This window comes from Diadema antillarum, unplaced genomic scaffold, assembly GCF_040938485.1.
Source record: "Diadema antillarum isolate AM-2024a unplaced genomic scaffold, OU_Dant_1.0 scf00000006, whole genome shotgun sequence".
NCBI classification, from domain to species: Eukaryota; Metazoa; Echinodermata; class Echinoidea; order Diadematoida; family Diadematidae; genus Diadema; species Diadema antillarum.
Window position 1 is genome coordinate 2,485,165 of NW_027270895.1, and position 18,416 is coordinate 2,503,580.

At 40.2% G+C, this 18,416-nt stretch overlaps 1 protein-coding gene across 1 annotated transcript in view; it reads left to right on the plus strand.

The window, feature by feature from the left end:
- The window catches only part of LOC139716185 (uncharacterized), a 78,925-nt gene that overhangs the window by 9,542 nt on the left and 50,967 nt on the right, over nt 1–18,416 (plus strand). Inside the window, exons 8-10 of the mRNA XM_071627752.1 lie at nt 232–387; nt 1,185–1,325; nt 1,943–2,174. Coding sequence (XP_071483853.1) covers nt 232–387; nt 1,185–1,325; nt 1,943–2,174 — 529 coding nt within the window. The remainder of the gene's footprint in view (nt 1–231; nt 388–1,184; nt 1,326–1,942; nt 2,175–18,416) is intronic.

Sequence of the window (18,416 nt, forward strand, 5' to 3'; positions counted from 1 at the left end):
AAGAAAGCTGCCAGCCCTGAGGTCTTCATTACAATGGGAGTTGTGTATATTCGGTTTATGAAATATAAATTCATCTCTATTCAAATTCATGAAATTCTTCTGTCGAAACATCTCAACGGAAGAAATTCATCTCTGTTGAAAATTTTCTGGGGAATGATCATGTTGCCATTGACAATGTACTTGAGGGGAATGTGTGGATGTTTCTAATCTCTCCCTTTGGTATCTTACCAGGTCAAGTTACTGAAGCAAGGTCACAGTACTGATGAGACGGATGCAGCTGACAAGGCCAGCCCGGCCACGCCCTCCACCCCGGCCACGCCCTCCACCCCAGTGGCTGCTGATGGCGACGCCCCCACGGCTGAAACAGTCAACAATCTGAAAGAGAAGGTGACAATCTACTCTTATTCTTCATACCCAGACAAGATTTCACTGGATCTACTATATCTATCAATGGAATTTTGTGCAGTGGACTTCTTTGAATGCAAAAGTCAATATAAATGTGAGATGCACAGTATAGAATATCTGAAAGATATTTTATATCCCCTCCTGCAGAGACCAAATTAGATAGTCATTGAAGCTATTCGATAAAATATACCGCAAATGAGTCCAAAGTATAGACCAGCAGGGATACAACCAGTCACTCGTAACTGCCAACAAACATTTACCAGATACATATTGGCATAGAGAGTGGGAGAAAAGAAATAGGATACATGTAGATACAACTGCATGTTCAGTTTAAAGGGCACAATATTGTGCTTCTTTGCCAAGAGGAATCATGTTATCTCACAACACTATACAATGTACTTCTACTGGGTCTTTAGGGAATTAGTTTCAGGACCTTTAAAACCTAATATTGCCAGCTCTCTTTTCATATGCAACAGACACTCTATGTATGTATCAGAGATGTCAACTCTTATTTTTTTTCCTTTTTTGTTGGGGGGGGGGGGGGATTCTGTACTTAATATGCCCAGAATACTGCAGGTTTCATGGAAAATACTGTTTTGTCTGAAATTGTATTGCGACCTATGTTGAAAGAGAGGTAAAATCACTGTTTTGCCACCAAGAATACACCTTTTCAGCTCTCAGTGCCGTTTGGAAGCTTGACATCCCTGTTGTTTCAAGACTCTATTATTTATATTTGTGAAACTCACTACATTATTTGCATGTTTTGATTTCACCCAAAGGTCAAACGACTGGAGGCTCTATTGGGTAAATGCAAGGAGACAATAGGGAAGAACAAGGAGAGAACTGCACAACTGGTTAGTGAGAAGGATTCCTCGATGAAACAGCTGGAAGAGAAGACTAAGGAACTTGAACAACTCAAGGTAAACATGGTATATTTAGAGACACGGTGCCAAATATTTCAGCACAATTGTAACATTTTGACAAGTGAAATGTAATTGTGAATTTATTAAATGGTGATTGGCTTGTAGGATACATTTTGAATAGCATCATTATTGATCAGTTTCACAAATATGAGCCCTGTTTGCAACTATTAATTATGAAATTGTATTACCTGCATATGTATGTGTATTATTTTCTAATTATTATATGGTAGCTCTTTTTTTTCAAGTCAATAGGTACAAACAAGGGTTGAAGAGAAATCTGTGTATCTGTTGTGAATTGTTATTGAAAATCAATGAAATCTAGCCAGGATATACACATACATACAATGTACATATACAGTATTAAAGCAATATGACTGGCGCACAATAGCACACAATTTTTTTTTCTTTCCTTTTTTTTTAATGCTATATGACAACAAAAATGAATGTTTGTCCATGAAGATAAACGTGGACTTTCCTCTTTCAAAGATTACAAGACAGAGGGTAATGAGATGTAAAGCCTAAAGATTTCATTAGTGAAATATCAGTAAAAAACAAATTTTCAAGTCCTCACTGATTTTGTTATCCTCTGCCTTGGTTGTGTGGCTAACAATCAGGAGCAGCAGCGAGTGGAGCAGGCCAAATTTGCTGAGCAGCTGAGTAAGGCCAAGGACCTCCTGGACCAGGCCCCGGAGGAGAAGGCCCTGGCCATCGCTGAGACCAAACAGATGATGCATGCTGAGCTGGAGAGCAGGGACCAGCAGATCACGGAGCTGAGAGCCAAGGCTGCCTCAGCTGGCACTGAGGCAGAGACCCTCAAGGTGGAAGCAGAGAAGAGCAAAAAACAGAGTGAGTTTTCCATTTTTTCCCATCTTCCTTCTCATTTTTCTTGTTGTTGTTGTTGTTGTTGATGGCTTTGCTAGTGAAATAGAAGTGCTCTTCATTAGTCTTTTGTGACCTCTTTGTACATGATACCACTAGCATCATGATGCAATCTTATTTAGAGTTTTTTTTTTTAATGCCATTATTACACCCAGGGTGTGTAAGTCACAGACTTTGATGTTGATGTGATATCAGGGTTTATATATTTGCTGCAAATACCTTAAGTTTATTAAATACATATATATATATGATATAGTGCATGTTTTCTCATGATTTTCTGCAAATATTTCATTGCAGACAATCCAGGCAGCTATATAATGTGGAATTTTCTCATGTCATGTTGCCACAGTTTGGACCCCATGATATTTAACTTTGATGTTATACTAAGCATTGGTAACTTTTCTTCTGCAGAGTTTAGGCTAGTGTCTATAGATGCAGTATTTGGTCAATGTACACAGGCAAAGTGTCTGTTGATTTTTTCAATCTACCACACTTTCTAAAAACTTTCTCATCTCCATACCACAAATAGTCATTCTTTGCTATTCAAAAGGCATAGCTGTATTAGAGGAATAACAGGTTACACTCTTTTCTGCCAGAAGTCAATAGAGGGCTCTCTTCAGAGATCCCCTAGTCATGCTCTCCATGGTAGCAGTTGCATGGGTGGAAATACATGGACAGCTTAAGTGACCTAAGGGTTGAGTCATGGGCATACGTTTGCACTCTTGCAGTGGTCTTAATCAAATCAGCTCTTGTTCCTCTGTGGTCAGATCAGGGTCAGATAGCCGCTGTGTTTTATATCTCCTTCTCTTTGTGGAGAATGTTAAAGGAATAGGGTCTACAAATTGTGCAAGAGTATCCCCTATCATCCAGCACTGTGATTCACCCAAGGGACTAATTTACATGATGTTTAGCATGAAAAAAAGAAGGTTGAATAAAGCTCCTGGCAACAGAGGAAGACAAGAGCAATTTGAGCATGGTCGTTATAGAAATGAATGTGTATGAGATGGGATTTAGAATCTGGCTTCTCGGAGCAGTGGTTTGCGGTCTCTTGTATCGTATCGTCATTCCAACATTGTTTTGTGAAGCTGTGCCTTTATAGTGAATCATAAGCCGTTCATTCAATTGACTGTTTGGGTGATTCACATAGCTGTAAGATTTAAAGAAACAAAGCAAACACCAAATAAACAATCAAAAAAGAATAGAATTGTCTCTTTTTTTATTGACTTCAAATCCCTGTGATTAGTGTATGTTACACGTTCTTTTGAATGAGTCTGGATCTTACATATTATGTTGGTGCTGCCTCTGTTATCTAAAATTCAATGATGAGATCAAAGATCGAAGTAAAATTTTATGAGTCTTAATGGGTATGGAAAAGGTCAAGGGTCAGAGGCCAAAGTTTGAGTTTAAAGTATTACTTTTTTTCTACAGTAGCTTGAGGCATATAATATACACATAATTGCCTTTTATTTTGTTTTGTATGAATGTAGTTGTGCAGGGCAATTGACTGATCATAATTTAGGCAAAACATTGTGATTGTGTCCGTTTCCTAATTAGAATGTGAGTTTGAAAGATTATGCTTTTTTGTAGGGCATTATTTCACAGTGTCATTTAGAATGTTATTATGTCCTCCAGTTTTGAACTTGAATGTCTAAGTTGCACCCCACTGTCAAGGAAATATATCTGTTTTAATACTCAATTCAGCTTTCAAAAAAGAAAAAAAAAGAAAAGAAAGAGCTATTTCCTTTTTTTTTTGGGGGGGGGGATTTATTTCTCAATATTTCTTCATGCAAATGAGTGAGAAAAAGAGAGTTAAATGAACTTTTAAAAAAGACTAGATGTCATTGTAAATTTGCAAGTGGTGGCAGTTTTTTAACCTCTCCCCAAATAAATAAACTTGACCACTGACCATTCAAATTGCTATTGATGTTAAATCATTGCACTTTACTGTCTTTAATACTAAGTCAATAAAACAAGAAGGTGTAAATGTGAAAATAGGCTATTAACACATGTGAATTAAATTACAAACTCAGAAGACATGCATCTTTCAACTCAATAGACATTAACCTTTCAATAAAGAAATGTAATATGTTTGAATTTTGAAGTAATAGAATTAGGGTGTCTATTCCCAATCCTTCCCTATTGATGATGCTGTTTGATATACATGTAAAAGAGGAAGTGGTATTTAGGATTTACACTGGGTGGGGTAGTAATTTCCGTGTGCTAAAGCCATTACATAATTCATAACCTTCCCTTGTCCCCACCCCACCCAAAATGAACCCCTGGTCACTCTTACCCCTTCTTGTAAGCTCACATCCGTTACTGAGTGTATTGTACTTTGACTGCCTATTGGTTCACATGTCTGTAGTGGTGATAATGGCTTTTGGTTTTTCTTTAATCGCTTTGTAAAGATTTGTGAAGCAATTATGAATTTACTATGTGAATTATAGGTCAGTGGTGTCAAACACCAAAGAAAAAATTCATAATTCCAGAGATTCCTTATTTGTATTTTCTTTATTTTTTGTCTTCCTCAGGTCTTGTAAAGTTTGTAAATGGCCACCATTTGCTTTGTAAATTGTCCGTCTTCCAGTTGAATCTATTTGTTGATTTCTAGTGTTTTATTGTGGTATGGAAGCCATAGATGAGCCTGCTCCAAGATATTTAGTTGTTTTTGTTTGGGAAAATGAGCTTTCTGAAGAAAATGACCTCAGTTGCAATCATGCACAAATCAACCAAACAAAGACACCAAACAAACCCAAAAGTAACAACTTCTCAGAGTTCAGGTTTTCAAAGTTTGGCTGATCTGAACTCAAACTTCCCCAAAAACCTTATGCAAAACTTCTTGCAAAACTTCCAACTTAGCCTCGGGAAATTTTCCTGAACCCCTGCAAACCATCTGAAAGTTTGTGCATTCTAAATGCAATTCCTGCTGAAATTTCACGAAATTGTTCATGTGACCAGTCCACTTCCTGTCTCCAGTTCCTCTGAAGCAATCAGAAAACACATGCTTTCTACTTTGTTGCCCATGTGCCCCAGTGATGCAAGCTTTGAGAATTTATAGAGAACAGAAAATTTGAGAAATTTGACAACCAGTATGAACGGATGAGCAGATTTTGTGAAGTGATCACAAAGTTTTTCCATTGTGACTGGGGCTATTGAGAGCCTGATACATAGCCTAAGGTAGAGGGAAAGCCAGCTACCCCATCCCTGCCCACAGCATTTGTCGTCCAGTCAGATTGAGTCGTAATAGAGTTAATCCTTAACACACTATTCTGAGGCTGGTCACCTGCTAGCTGTCACCGCACCGACAGCTGTAGGTCGGACAGGGCTCCTATTGTACGTCAGTCTCTTATCCCACAAAATTTGTAATCTTGAGTCTTTAGGGAAATTGGTTTGTGTAATCAAGGTAATGTGGTCACCAAATAATATATCACATTGTTTTTTTGTCTTTGCTGTATATTTGTCTGGGGGGGGGGGGGGTTGGGAAGGAGTGAGAGGGAGTTGAGGGCGAGGGGGTTATGCTGCTTTGTTTCATGTTGCATCCTTGCATTTTAAAAAGACCAGTTTGTCCAAAGATGAGTTTATTCAAAGACGATAGAAAAGTTGACAACACGGACACACACCAGCCTGGACAACTTAGGAGTTAATTTTATCTGTATTGAAGTATATGTGTATGTTAAACACAAATAAGCCGTTTTGGCAGACCTTCTCCCTGGGCGCACCCAAGTGTTCGCCGGCAAAGATTACATTCCACACATTCCATAAAACTCTGGTTAACCGCCGAGTGCCCAGATTTAACAGACATTGCTCAAAAACCTTTTCTGAGGAAGATACGCTCTCCTTGGCCAATCACATCACAGATATGAATTTATGTAAATGAAGCATTTCACACCATTGTCATTACACTGGCATGTGATTGCGTACTAATGTGCAAGTACATGTATGTACAGACACAGACATGTGGGGCCTAGTATCTACCGAGGCTTTTCAATGTATTAGGCCTACTGTTTTTCCTTTACTAAAATATGTTCACTGTGAAAGCGCCTTTTATTTCTCTTTTCTTAAGGATCTTTCAAAAAGAAATAGAGAAATTACAAGTTGTGAAATCAGCCACATGTTTAATCAGAGGATGTCTATTACGATACTGCTCAACCCACAGAACTCGATGAGTGTGACCACTGTATATAGGTACCATACACACAGCCCAATACACGCTGTGCACAAGTCGCCGTTCTTTGCATGGCGTCTGGTTGTGCTAATACATCGGGAGAGTTTGTAGGATATGTGTGGCACAGCGCTGGTCACCTGACTTTGGGCTGGTCTTGTGATGCCTCGGGGGAAGATTCACCCCATGAGCATCTTAGCAGACATTATAGCAGGGTAGCCTCCAGCGGTTCGCTGGTGGCTACCCTTCGTCAACCCTTGTCGATGGCAGGGTAAGATTCTCCCCGAGGCTACCCTGAGGCTACCCCGAGACTGTCCACTGTGTTGCGTCTTATAACAGACACGGTCTTCTCAGGGGAAGATTTTTTCACCCGAGGCTACCCTGCGTTTTGTGGCCCGCCAGGACGTGGCTTATCATTGGGTTTGCAACTGCAGTAGATGATCTTGCTGAAGCAGTGTAGTGACAGTACGGTTGATAATGCTACGAGAGTGACCATTTCCATAGACTTGGTAAATGCATGTTTTTGCCAAGTTTGCTTCTGTGCATGAGGTTCAAACCTGGCCTGCTGTGTCTGTGGTTGTTGAGGATGAGGAATTGATATGTGAGGTTGCTGGGGATATTTGCTGGTGGCTCTACGGTTCTCTGCAGATGGTTGATACTGGCAAGATGAACGCATTAAATGATCCAGTCTAATGTGGTTCCTGGTTGATGTTTTTCCCTTTCCCATCTACAGAGCTTGGATGTGGTGGCTGATTTGGACCAGGAAATGGCATGGGAGATAGGCCTTGGAAGGGAGGTCCCATTATTCAAAAATGCAAAATGTTCCCATAACTTGGTTCTGTCCAGCATTAAGTTCATACATGTAAATTAACCCGTTGCTTCCGAGATTACTTGAATTCCCATTGCTTCTAACAGGGGGCATCCGGTTCCAATAGACAACGGGTTAATGCCAGTTGCGCATCATTGTGTCTCTTTTCAATTTCCTCCTCCCATATATGTTGTCTGGTTTGGCGCTCCTTTTCCTCTTGTCGCAACCTTTTGTGGATATGTTGATAATAATGATGATGATAATAATAATAATAATAATAATAATGATAATAATAATAATAATAATGATAATAATAATAATAACATAATAAATAATAATAACATGTGCGCTTAACGGGAGCAGACGTGTTTCTCAGGCTCTTAAAATACCATCTCGAAAAGGGGTTTACATTCATCAACATATTCCAAAATAGGTACCATTGGATTGCATTTGATATCAAGATCACGCTCATCTGGACCTTTTTTGGTGTTGACCTCTCTGGAAGCAGGAAAAGGTGATTTATGTCACATTTTCAGGGTTGGAAATGTTTGAATTGAACACTCGCGCGCAGGAAGAAAACACCGCGCAACCAACAGACTGAAAGCCTACGCGCACCCGGGAGGAAACATCACGCGCACCCGGGTTGGATACGAGGATTCTGTGTGATATACAATCAACGATTACAAGTAACAAAAAGTGATATTTTGTGGTATAATCACTCGAACCTGAAGCATCAGAGTGATGAAAGTTGCCTGCTGTATCCTGTCTACGGAGAGAATGGACCCCAGTTCACGCCTGAGTTAGGTGAGTCCACACCTATTTAATCTCACTCGATAACAGTGATGGATATGAAGACTGTAAAAGATAATTCATCTAACGGTGGATATGAGTCTGGTTCTATGAACCGTCTCTCACCCGTCAGGAGAGACGTGGATGGTCAGGCGTCTCCTGGACATAAACAAAACACTGACCATGATCAACATGAGGAAATGATTGACAATGTGCAGAGACGAAAGTGGAGTAGAACAACCAACAAAGTTGTAATGAAGTGTTACTTTAAAAGTGAGCCAAGGAAGAGAGGTTATCGACAGCGCATGAAGCGCTTTTGGGATGAGGAAGAACTCTTTGCAATATCAGAGCAGAGATTAGCTGATCAAGTCAGAGCTATAAGAGTAAATCGATGGATCTCTGAAGTCGAGTTTGAGGAGATAAAGAGAGAGGTGGAGCGGAGAGATACAAATAACGATACATTGCAGAATAATAGACCCATAAATGATAACTGTGCCCCAAATACCACGCTCCACGCTAGTGATGAGGACAATGAACAGATGGGGGCAGATACGGATGCATCACGAATTGAATTCGAACTCTCTGAAGAAAAAACAATAAGGTTGAGAATCTTGGAATATATGACAGATTCTCAAAGAAGAAAGCTGCCAGCTCTCAATTCAGTAGACAAACGCAAGCTGATGGGACATGTTAGGGACGTTAACGAAGTATTGGACACCATCGATACCACATGCATAACAGACACAAACGCTCTACTTTATGCTGCAGCCAAAGTTGTAACTGAAGATCTTGGATTTAAAGTGCATTCTAAGCAGAAAGTTAATAAAACTGAGCCATGGTGGAAAAGACGGCTGGAGGGACAAATAACGGAGATGAGGGCTGCTATAAGTAAACTGACTGAGAGCGAAAGGAGGCACTGTAAGAAAATCAGAGGACTATCTCAAATTGAGAAAAGGTACAACGTAAAAGAAAAAGGGAGGACTGTCGTCATTGAAGAGCTCAAGCAGCGTGTGACGGCGAAGGCTGCAAAGGTAAAACGATACCAGCAACGTGTAACGCAATTCAGACAGAACAAACTCTTCAAGACGAACCGAAGAATTTATATGAGGAATTGCGTGGCACTAGAAACCACCAAGAGGAACATCCAGACCCAGTCGAATGTCAACAATTCTAGGGTAAGATTTGGGGTAATTCAGTTGAACACAACAAGGATGCACAATGGCTAACAGATGTCAAGAGACAGCTCAAACACGTCGAGAAACAAGAAAACATCTTCATTTATACACAAAAAGTGAAGAAACAACTGAGCAAAACGCTGAACTGGAAAGCAGCAGGACCAGACGCAGTGCATGGATTTTGGATCAAACATTTCACGGCAGTCCATGAGAGAATAGCAAAGCAACTACAGCTTGCTCTAGAGAGCGGGGAGGTTCCCCACTGGATGACCACAGGCAGGACGGTCCTCATCATGAAGGACAAATCCAAAGGTAATGTTGCCTCAAATTACAGACCCATAACTTGTTTAAACATGATATGGAAGTTAATGACTGACATCATAGCGAATGAGATGTATTGCTTCATTGAAGGGAAGGACTTATTTCCTGTCGAACAAAAAGGTGGGCGGCGAGGGTGCAGAGGAACTAAAGACCAACTACTAATTGACAAAATGGTGATGAGAAATTCCAAGAGAAGGAGGACCAACCTGTGTGTAGCCTGGATCGATTATAAAAGGCTTATGATATGGTGCCTCATTCGTGGATCGATGAATGCTTGCAAATGTTCGGACTTGCAGATAACATCCGAACTTTACTGACAAATTCTATGAAGGCATGGTGCACAACCCTCACATCAAATGGCAAAGATCTTGGTCAGGTGAGAATACAACGAGGAATATTTCAAGGGGACTCACTGTCACCTCTCCTCTTCGTTATATCACTCATCCCACTTACAAGCGTTCTGCGAAATGTATCGGCCGGTTATGACCTCGGAGGAAATCATGGCTCTCTCAATCATCTGCTGTTCATGGACGACCTTAAGCTCTTTTGTAAAGACGAGAAGCAGTGCGACAAGCTAGTTCAAACGGTTCGTCTGGTCAGCAAAGACATCGGCATGGACTTCAGCATCAACAAGTGCGCTACCCTGGTTATGAAGAGAGGGAGACGAGTGAAGAGTGCAGGAATACCACTCCCTGATGGAAGAATACTACAGAGTTTGGAGGAAGGAGAGAATTACAAATACCTCGGAGTGTTGGAATCTGATGATGTCTCGAACAATGCTATCAAAGTGTCTGTGACGAAGGAGTACTTCTCACGTGTAAAAAGTGTACTAAAATCACACTTAAATGGCGGACACGTGATCACAGCTCTAAACACCTGGGCGGTAGCAGTTTTGAGATACACAGGAGGAGTGGTCGAATGGACGAAGGCGGAACTGGCTGCTATGGATCGGAAGACAAGAAAGATGCTCTCGATTTACAAAACCCACCAAATGAGTGCTGATGTCGACAGGTTGTACCTGCCAAGGAAAGAAGGAGGCCGAGGGCTCGTGAGTGCATCAGATTGCGTTGAAATGGAGCAAATCAGCCTCAACAACTACATAAACAGCAGTGAGGAAAAACTCCTTCGAGCCGTTCTGGTTGAAAGTGGAAATAATGTAAATGTCATTGATCCACTTACTTTCAAAAGCCAGAAACGAACAGAAAGATCCGCAAAGTGGAGAGAAAAGCAGCTGCACGGGCAGTTTTGCAGAGAGACGGAGAACATACATCAGCAGTAATGACACATGGTTATGGCTGAAGAAAGGAGAACTGAAGAAGAAGACAGAAGGACTGATCATCGCTGCCCAAGAGCAAGCACTGTCAACAAATGCTCTGAAAGCCAAGATACAGAAGAGAGATGTGGATGCCGCATGCAGGATATGCCGAGAAAGAGACGAGACAGTGCAACATATCGTATGTGGCTGTAGTAAATTGGCGCAAAAGGAGTACAAAAGACGACATGAGAAACTGGCACAAGTCCTTCACTGGGAGCTTTGCAGAAAACATGAAATACCATGTGAGAGCAAATGGTATATGCACGAACCACAGAAAGTTTCTGAAAATGATCAAGTTAAAATCCTGTGGGATTTCGATGTTCAAACTGACAATGTCATCCAGCACAGGCGTCCGGATATCATCGTCGTAGAAAGGGCTCGACAGATGTGCACAATCGTCGATGTCGCGGTACCGGGAAACAGCAGAGTAGCCGAGAAGGAGAAGGAAAAGATAGAGAAGTATCAAGACCTTGCCAGAGAGCTTCGCCGCCTGTGGAATATGAGAACGAAGGTGATCCCTATTGTCGTTGGAGCACTCGGAACAACGCCAAAGCAGCTGCGACGGCACTTGGACGACGTTGGTGTGCCAGATCGAGTGCAAACGCTCCAAAAAGCAGCATTGCTGGGGACGGCACGAATCCTGAGAAAAGTACTGGAAGTGTAAGGTTCCAGGATGGAACTTGACGTGATATTAATCTCCAAGAGATATCTTGTGAAGATAGAGATAACAATGATAATGATAACAACAACTTAATAATAATGATAATGATAATAACGATAAGCACAGCATTTTTAATGCACCATCAATCTAGTGGCCTATTCTGAAGTGCAGAGGGACATATAAAGAGAATTACATTGTATAGTTGTACAATGTACATATGAAAGTTGAAAAAAAAAGGAAGAGATAGAAGTTCTATGGTAAGGCCGTGTCACACCATTCCGGGCAAGCTACGTGGGCTTGTGGCGAGGAGGTAGTTTCCAGCACGTAGAAGATTTTCAGCAGGCGAACAAGAATGTTTGCAATTTTCATTCATGCCTTGTCATACCGTACGCGGGAACTTCTGCGGCTTGACTTGTGGGGAAACAAATTCACTCCCCGGAGCTCTCCGCAGTTGGTCCGCACCTGACAGTATCTAGCGCGTAGTTGCCCGGAGGTGCTCACATAAGTCCGATTTAACCGCAGCCAAGTTTTGAGCATGACCAAAACTTTTTCCGGGTGAGTCGGGGGAATGTCCGTAGAGGTCCACGCAGAACGCCAGTAGGAGACCCTTAGTGGCAGTACTTCCCAGGCAATTCCCACGCAGGTACTTCGCAGTCCCATATGCAGCCAAGATAATGAAATTCTGTGAGATTTCAGCCATTCCACTAGAGGAATTCCTTCACTGAGTTGTCAGCCCCCACGCGACCGGTACAAAGGTCACACAGTATACTCGCGTATAAGTATAACGCGTCCAGCAAGTAAGACACATGCGCTGACTCGCACAAATCCTTTTCCGCCCTCAGGAATGTCCGGTGTGCTAGAAAATCCCTACACGTAACAAGCCCGAGTCGTTTGGCCAGAAAGGTGTGACAGGGCCTAAACACGGTTGCGGGTAAAAAAATATGCGTGCGCACCTCTGGGCGACTATATGTACTTTTGAGATACATGCTAGGTACTGTCATGTGCTGATCATCTACGGGGACCTCCGGGTAGTCAAAATTGTTCTTTGCAAGTCGCACGCAAGGCTGGTGTGACACGGCCTTTAGATGGAAGAGATATGTTCTAAGTTTTCGGTCATCACTGAAGAGACAGCCTACATGGATTCCATAAGCTTACCTTTTTTTCAGGTGGCTTCTTTCTGACAAAATCTGTGAATGCAATGGAAAAATGTAAGAAGTAAAAGGAACTAAAACCTAAAAAACAGTACATAAACTTTTTAAAATGTAAACAAAAACAGAAAATAAACTTTGTAAAGCCTAATATCTCTTGCCTATGGCAAATTTCTTGTTGAAATGTTGAAATGGTATACTGAATGCATATTGAGCAGTAATGAACTGATTCTTGGAAAAAAAATGAGGAAATATCTTTCAACAGTTCCTACTTTTCTGTGTGGTGTACATTTAAATGATTTTCCACAGTATGATAATAAACCATTTGCAGAAGAAACAGACCTAGCATGTGAGTTAGGAATAGAAACAACCAATGTAAAAATTTGAACCAGTAAATTAGATGTTAAATATTGTTTAATACACAAAATGTGATCAATAGTTATTATAAAAATGTTTTCCGACTAAACCGTCTACAGTAATAGCACGTAATACTATGGTTTAATGAGAAAAATAATGATATCTCTATATATTGTAGGAGCTTTATTACAAATATTTTACATTGTATATGGTAGGATGTTTAGTGATACAACTGACCTACACATATAACTATGCATCAAAAGTGATATCTTGAACATTTGTTTTTTTAAATCACTGCTCCCAAAGGTAACCATGACCTTTAAACTAGATCCCTGATGAACATAGGCCCTACAACTGCTTTATAATTTGCCCATGCCCCCACTACCAGAGCTGGTTCCAGCCTTCCCACCTACACTGTACCTTGCTGTCCTGCTGTGTTTGCCGGCAGGTCTCTCCGACAGGAATTATAGCCTTTGGTGTGCTGCTGGATGCTGGGATGTTTATTTGCAGTTTAAGCTCACTGTACCGTGCTGGTTCATGCTGGTTGAGTTTGTCTGAACATTCATACATATATAAGCAAATCAAATTGTTCCCTGTATCGGTACAATAAAGTGCTGTTTTCCTTCTTAACTAATCACAATCACAATAGTGATGGTGACACAGGTCACTAGCAGTACTGAATTTCCAAAGATTATGAATGCAATCATGGGGGCACTTCCCAGTTGGTTACTTGATTTGATTATCAATCTCAAAACAGAGTGAATTTACATCAAGTTGTAGAAAGTTGCAAAATGTAAAGTTTGCTCGTATAACTTCTGTAGGATTATATTGTTTCTCAAAAATGACAGACACACACACACACAAACAGTGATATAAAGCATACATGCACATGCCTGATGTATTTGTCTACCTTGCATTTGGTCATTCTCATGTTCCTCTAGCTCTGCATACCCACTAGCAGTTGCTCTGCTGGTGTCTTCCAGCCTAAACCCAGTCCCAATCTCCTCCTCAGCTTTTAGTAGTTGATCATGGCAATACATCTATTCCTTGAGTTCCTTCACCATCTTCCTTTCCAAAGGAAGAGTCCGCATCATTGTCTCAATCACTTGAAGGTATGGTGGAAGTTGTAGTACCACTTGATCTACTAGCTGTGGATCACGTCAAAGATGTCCCCGAAATTACGTTTATTGGGTTTGTTGACGGGCAGTACCCCCATATCGCCTGACACAGTGTGTGGTGTGGGGCCACCTTTTTATCTTGCCCACTCCGATTGTAATTGTAGATCACCTTCAGCCACTTGGCGCTCAGGTATTTTAGCTTATTTCTCACCTGCACACGGGATTTCATGAAACCAAGAGCCTTACAAGATTGTCGGCCATTGCTCAGTGTATCTGCTTGTTCCTCAATGTGACATCCATTTCAGTGCTTTAATCTCCTCCTCCGCCCTAATCTGCAGCAGGGCCTTCTCCTCATAGGACTCCAAACTCCAGTTGGCCATACATATAGCTGCCAAGTGAATATAATTCGATTTGATTTGATTCGATTCGATTTAATTCAATTCAATTCAATTCAAATTATTGATTTCATAAAAGCAATACAGCCAATATTTTGTACAATAGTCAAATGTAGAGGAAACCATGAAAAAGCCAGTGGCTTGAAGATTGGGGTCCCGTAAACAGACGTACATTTAAGAAAAAAACAGATCGGCATGAAAATACAAAAATGTCAGTACATAATAACACTGGATACTTAATGAAAGACAGAAATACACATAAAAACAATCAGAGCATAAATAAATACAACACAAAACAGAATGTCATGAATGTATAATATGCTTCAATACCTTGATGAAACATAATTAATCGTAAGATTCAAAGAGATATATTGTTTCAATTTCAACTTAAAAAGATTTAAACTCATAATGCGCTTAAGATTATATTTCAATGATGAATTCCATATTTTTTGCACCTTTAAATTACACTAAGTTCCTAAATTTCATCATAATAAATACATGTACCCTTTACAGAACTATACAACAAACTTCATACAGAAGAAAAGTCACAGACAATTTGATTAGGTATTCCTCTGCTGATGATAGCTTGTAGCTGCAATGAGTCTTGTACTGGTACATGATGTGTACGTGTGACTGTGAGCACTACATCACATGATCAACACTGTACTGTGCGTAGAGATGTGCCACCTGCGATAAAAAATACTTCTTTTCAAAAAAAAAAATCCATACATTTTTACATTTTTTTCTACATAATGTATTTGCTATGTAAATACTTTTTTTTCATAATTTTTATAATAAGTTTAGAAATCATGAACCAAAATATTGAAATCAGCAATGTAAACCAAACTCGTCGCGTGGAGTAATATTGCGCAACCACATGATTTGCGTGACAGTGGCAGCCTCCAGCGGTTCGCCCGAGGCTACAGTACCCCGTGTCTACCCTGGTCGATCGCAGGGTAAGATTTCGCCTGCCCAGCGTCGGGACCAAACGCTGTTTTGGCCAAGTACCATACCCGTTTACCATAGGACGGGACGTTTCTCGGATTGAATCATGCGCAGAAGCACATTTTGCACATGGCACCCTCAACTAGCAGCCTCGTTGTGCCTGCGAAAACTCGCTAATCTTCCCAGGGAAGAATCTTCGCCCGAGGCTACCCCAAGGCTACCCTACGTTTTAGGCCTTTTAAGACGGGACTTTACTGTGTATTTGCTGTATTACCTGACTAGAATTTGTAAAAAAATAAAGGAGCATTGTACTGTGTCCATATAGCTGCTTCTCATGTCTCATCATCCTTTCTATCCATCCGCAAGTTGCAAAACTTATAATGAATCTAACCTTTGGTTTAGTTAGCAAAATAGTTTGGTCTTACATACATGTATGCACTGCTTAGCTTAAAGAGGTATCTTTCAGTTGAATTGAGCCACACTTTCACATGTAATGTACAAGTTCTAGTGTTTCGAATAAGATTTGTAGTTTCTTGCCATTGAGAAGGATCACAGTTCTGGGCGAAATAAATTTGTGGTGTGTTATGACTGAAGTTGAAATGGGGCCATCTTAAAATTGAATTTGCAACGGAACTGAGCATCCGGGCAGATGGAATGGTGGGGGGGGGGGGGGGGAAGAAGCACAAATTAAGGATGGATGAGTGAGATAAATTGGCAGTGACAGCATCAACACAGGCAGAGGGGTAAGAAAGGGTTTTCTAGTTTGAAGAAATGGCTTAAAGAAAATTGTGTCGAATATAAGAAGGGCAGAATTGCTTGAGAGGCAACTGTATTGTAGAGTATTACATATGTTTGCAAAAAGTGTCATGCTTTTGTACTTGCTAATTATGTATTAGAGAGAGGGAGCAAGAGAAAAGATTAAAAGATGCAGATCTCAAAAAGATAGAAAGATAGATAGTTGTATGTATAGATAGTTAAATAAATAGATACATAAATAGATACAGACATAAATAGATGATACAGACAATAACTCATATGTAAATTGATAGATACATAGATAGATACATTGTAGATAGATAAATAGATAGATAGAAAGATAGATAGATAGATAGATAGATAGACAGATAGATAGATAGACAGATAGATAGATAGACAGATAGATAGAGTAATTAGTCCTATCAGTCTTGAGGGATGTGATGTAAAAAAGTGTATGATGCATAAATTTGTAGACGTTCTAGGTAACATTTCAGTAAACTCTGAGAGTAATTGTGAATATCACAGCAATCAGTGAAATGCTTACATTGATTGGTTGTTGCCTGGCTGTTGCCATGGTAATTGTGATTGTTGTTTGTTGCAATTACTGCATACAAAATAGGTCCCTGATTTGCTTCTGGGGGGGGGGGGGATACTGTACGTGCCATTGTATTTTGCAGGTATATTAAACATTTTGTGAATTTGTCTGAAGATAATCTTGTGAGTGGTTGAATTTGCAGTTGAGAACTGCAGCGACGAAATGACAATAAGTTTAATCCCTCTTTCAGGAAGAAAGTAAATTGTTTTCTGCCTTGAAGATGATAGACGGCTCATTTGAGTCATAGGAGGCAATATCTTTTGTGATTTCTTGATTTTGTGATTCTCAGTTGACCTACAAACTTTGAGAAAATTAGAATAGTGCTGAAATAATGCAGCATGATGATTCTTTTTGCATGTAAACACAATTGAATTTCCAGAGGAGCATGCAGGGACCTTGATGAGGTGTTGTAGACGATAGATGATGAATCCTGCTAATCTAATAATGGGTAATTGATATGGCTCATGGTAGGCGGGTCCTTCAGTTACTGGTGATTAGTGAAAGTCTCCCCTGTAGAGAGATACAGTGACAGATGTCACAGACTGACACGGTCTATGATTGAGGCTTCTCTGAATGTCAGTGGTCCTTAATTAAAGTCAGACCCTCCTCTTAGGGGAAGCTGACACCACCTAAAGCTCTTGTGATATCCCTCAAACTGCTGCTTTATGACAGTGAAGAACAGTATTTCGTATTTCATATAAAATGCTGCTTTGGGATTTTACTAAAAGAGTTTTCTTTGATTTTTTTTTCTCAATTTTCTGTGAACTTGTTCAAGATTTATTTGTGATTTTCCTGTCATTTACTGTCAGTCCTTGAAATTAATTTCCTGTTACAAGAACCCTTCCACATAAACCATAATGAAGAGCCAAAGTTTTTTTGTTTGTCGAAGTTTGTTTGCTTGTTTTATCCTGAATGGTGGAGCAATATTGTACACCAATTGTTAACAATGCTGTCTAGCTGCCCTACACATTTGGATCTGCTACATGTATGTGCACTGTGGCGTGACTGTGCAGAGGACTGGCTGATGCCCCTTGCATACTCACATAAAACAGAGCAACAGAAACAAATGGAGTTACGTACCCTTTGATATATTTGTAAATATTATTTGAGAGAGCCTTTCTGAAAATGCAAAGTGTGTTTAACGAGTACATTGCCTTGAAATCTTAACAGCCTTGCAGATTTACTGCTACACGTTGCGATATCTTGGTCTGAAGTTTAAGACTACTTTGTGAACGTATGTTCCTCTCTGGACATGACATTTTGTGAAGCCAGTGAGAACGAGGTCTGACAGACATTAATTACTTCCTCCCAGCATTCAGCTCTCCCTGATTCCTGTCTTCTTCACTCAAGTTTTTGTCTGTACCATGTTCAGATAGGACAGTTAATGCTATTACCAGATGGTGTTAACTTTGATTTATAGTGTTAAACACTCCTGTGAGTGTACAAAGATTGCAGACATTATGTTGGTGGCATTACTTTCCATTGTGTATAAGGAAAGATTTCCTTTAGTTCCCTGAAAAGAATTCCATATAATGCAGGTACATAATTTCATCATCACAAATTGTTATCTACACAATTCACTTTATTCTGTCATTTTTTTTTTTTTAATGTTACAAACATTTTGAAGTACAATGTATTGGCTCATAGTTTCACCAATAATTTGT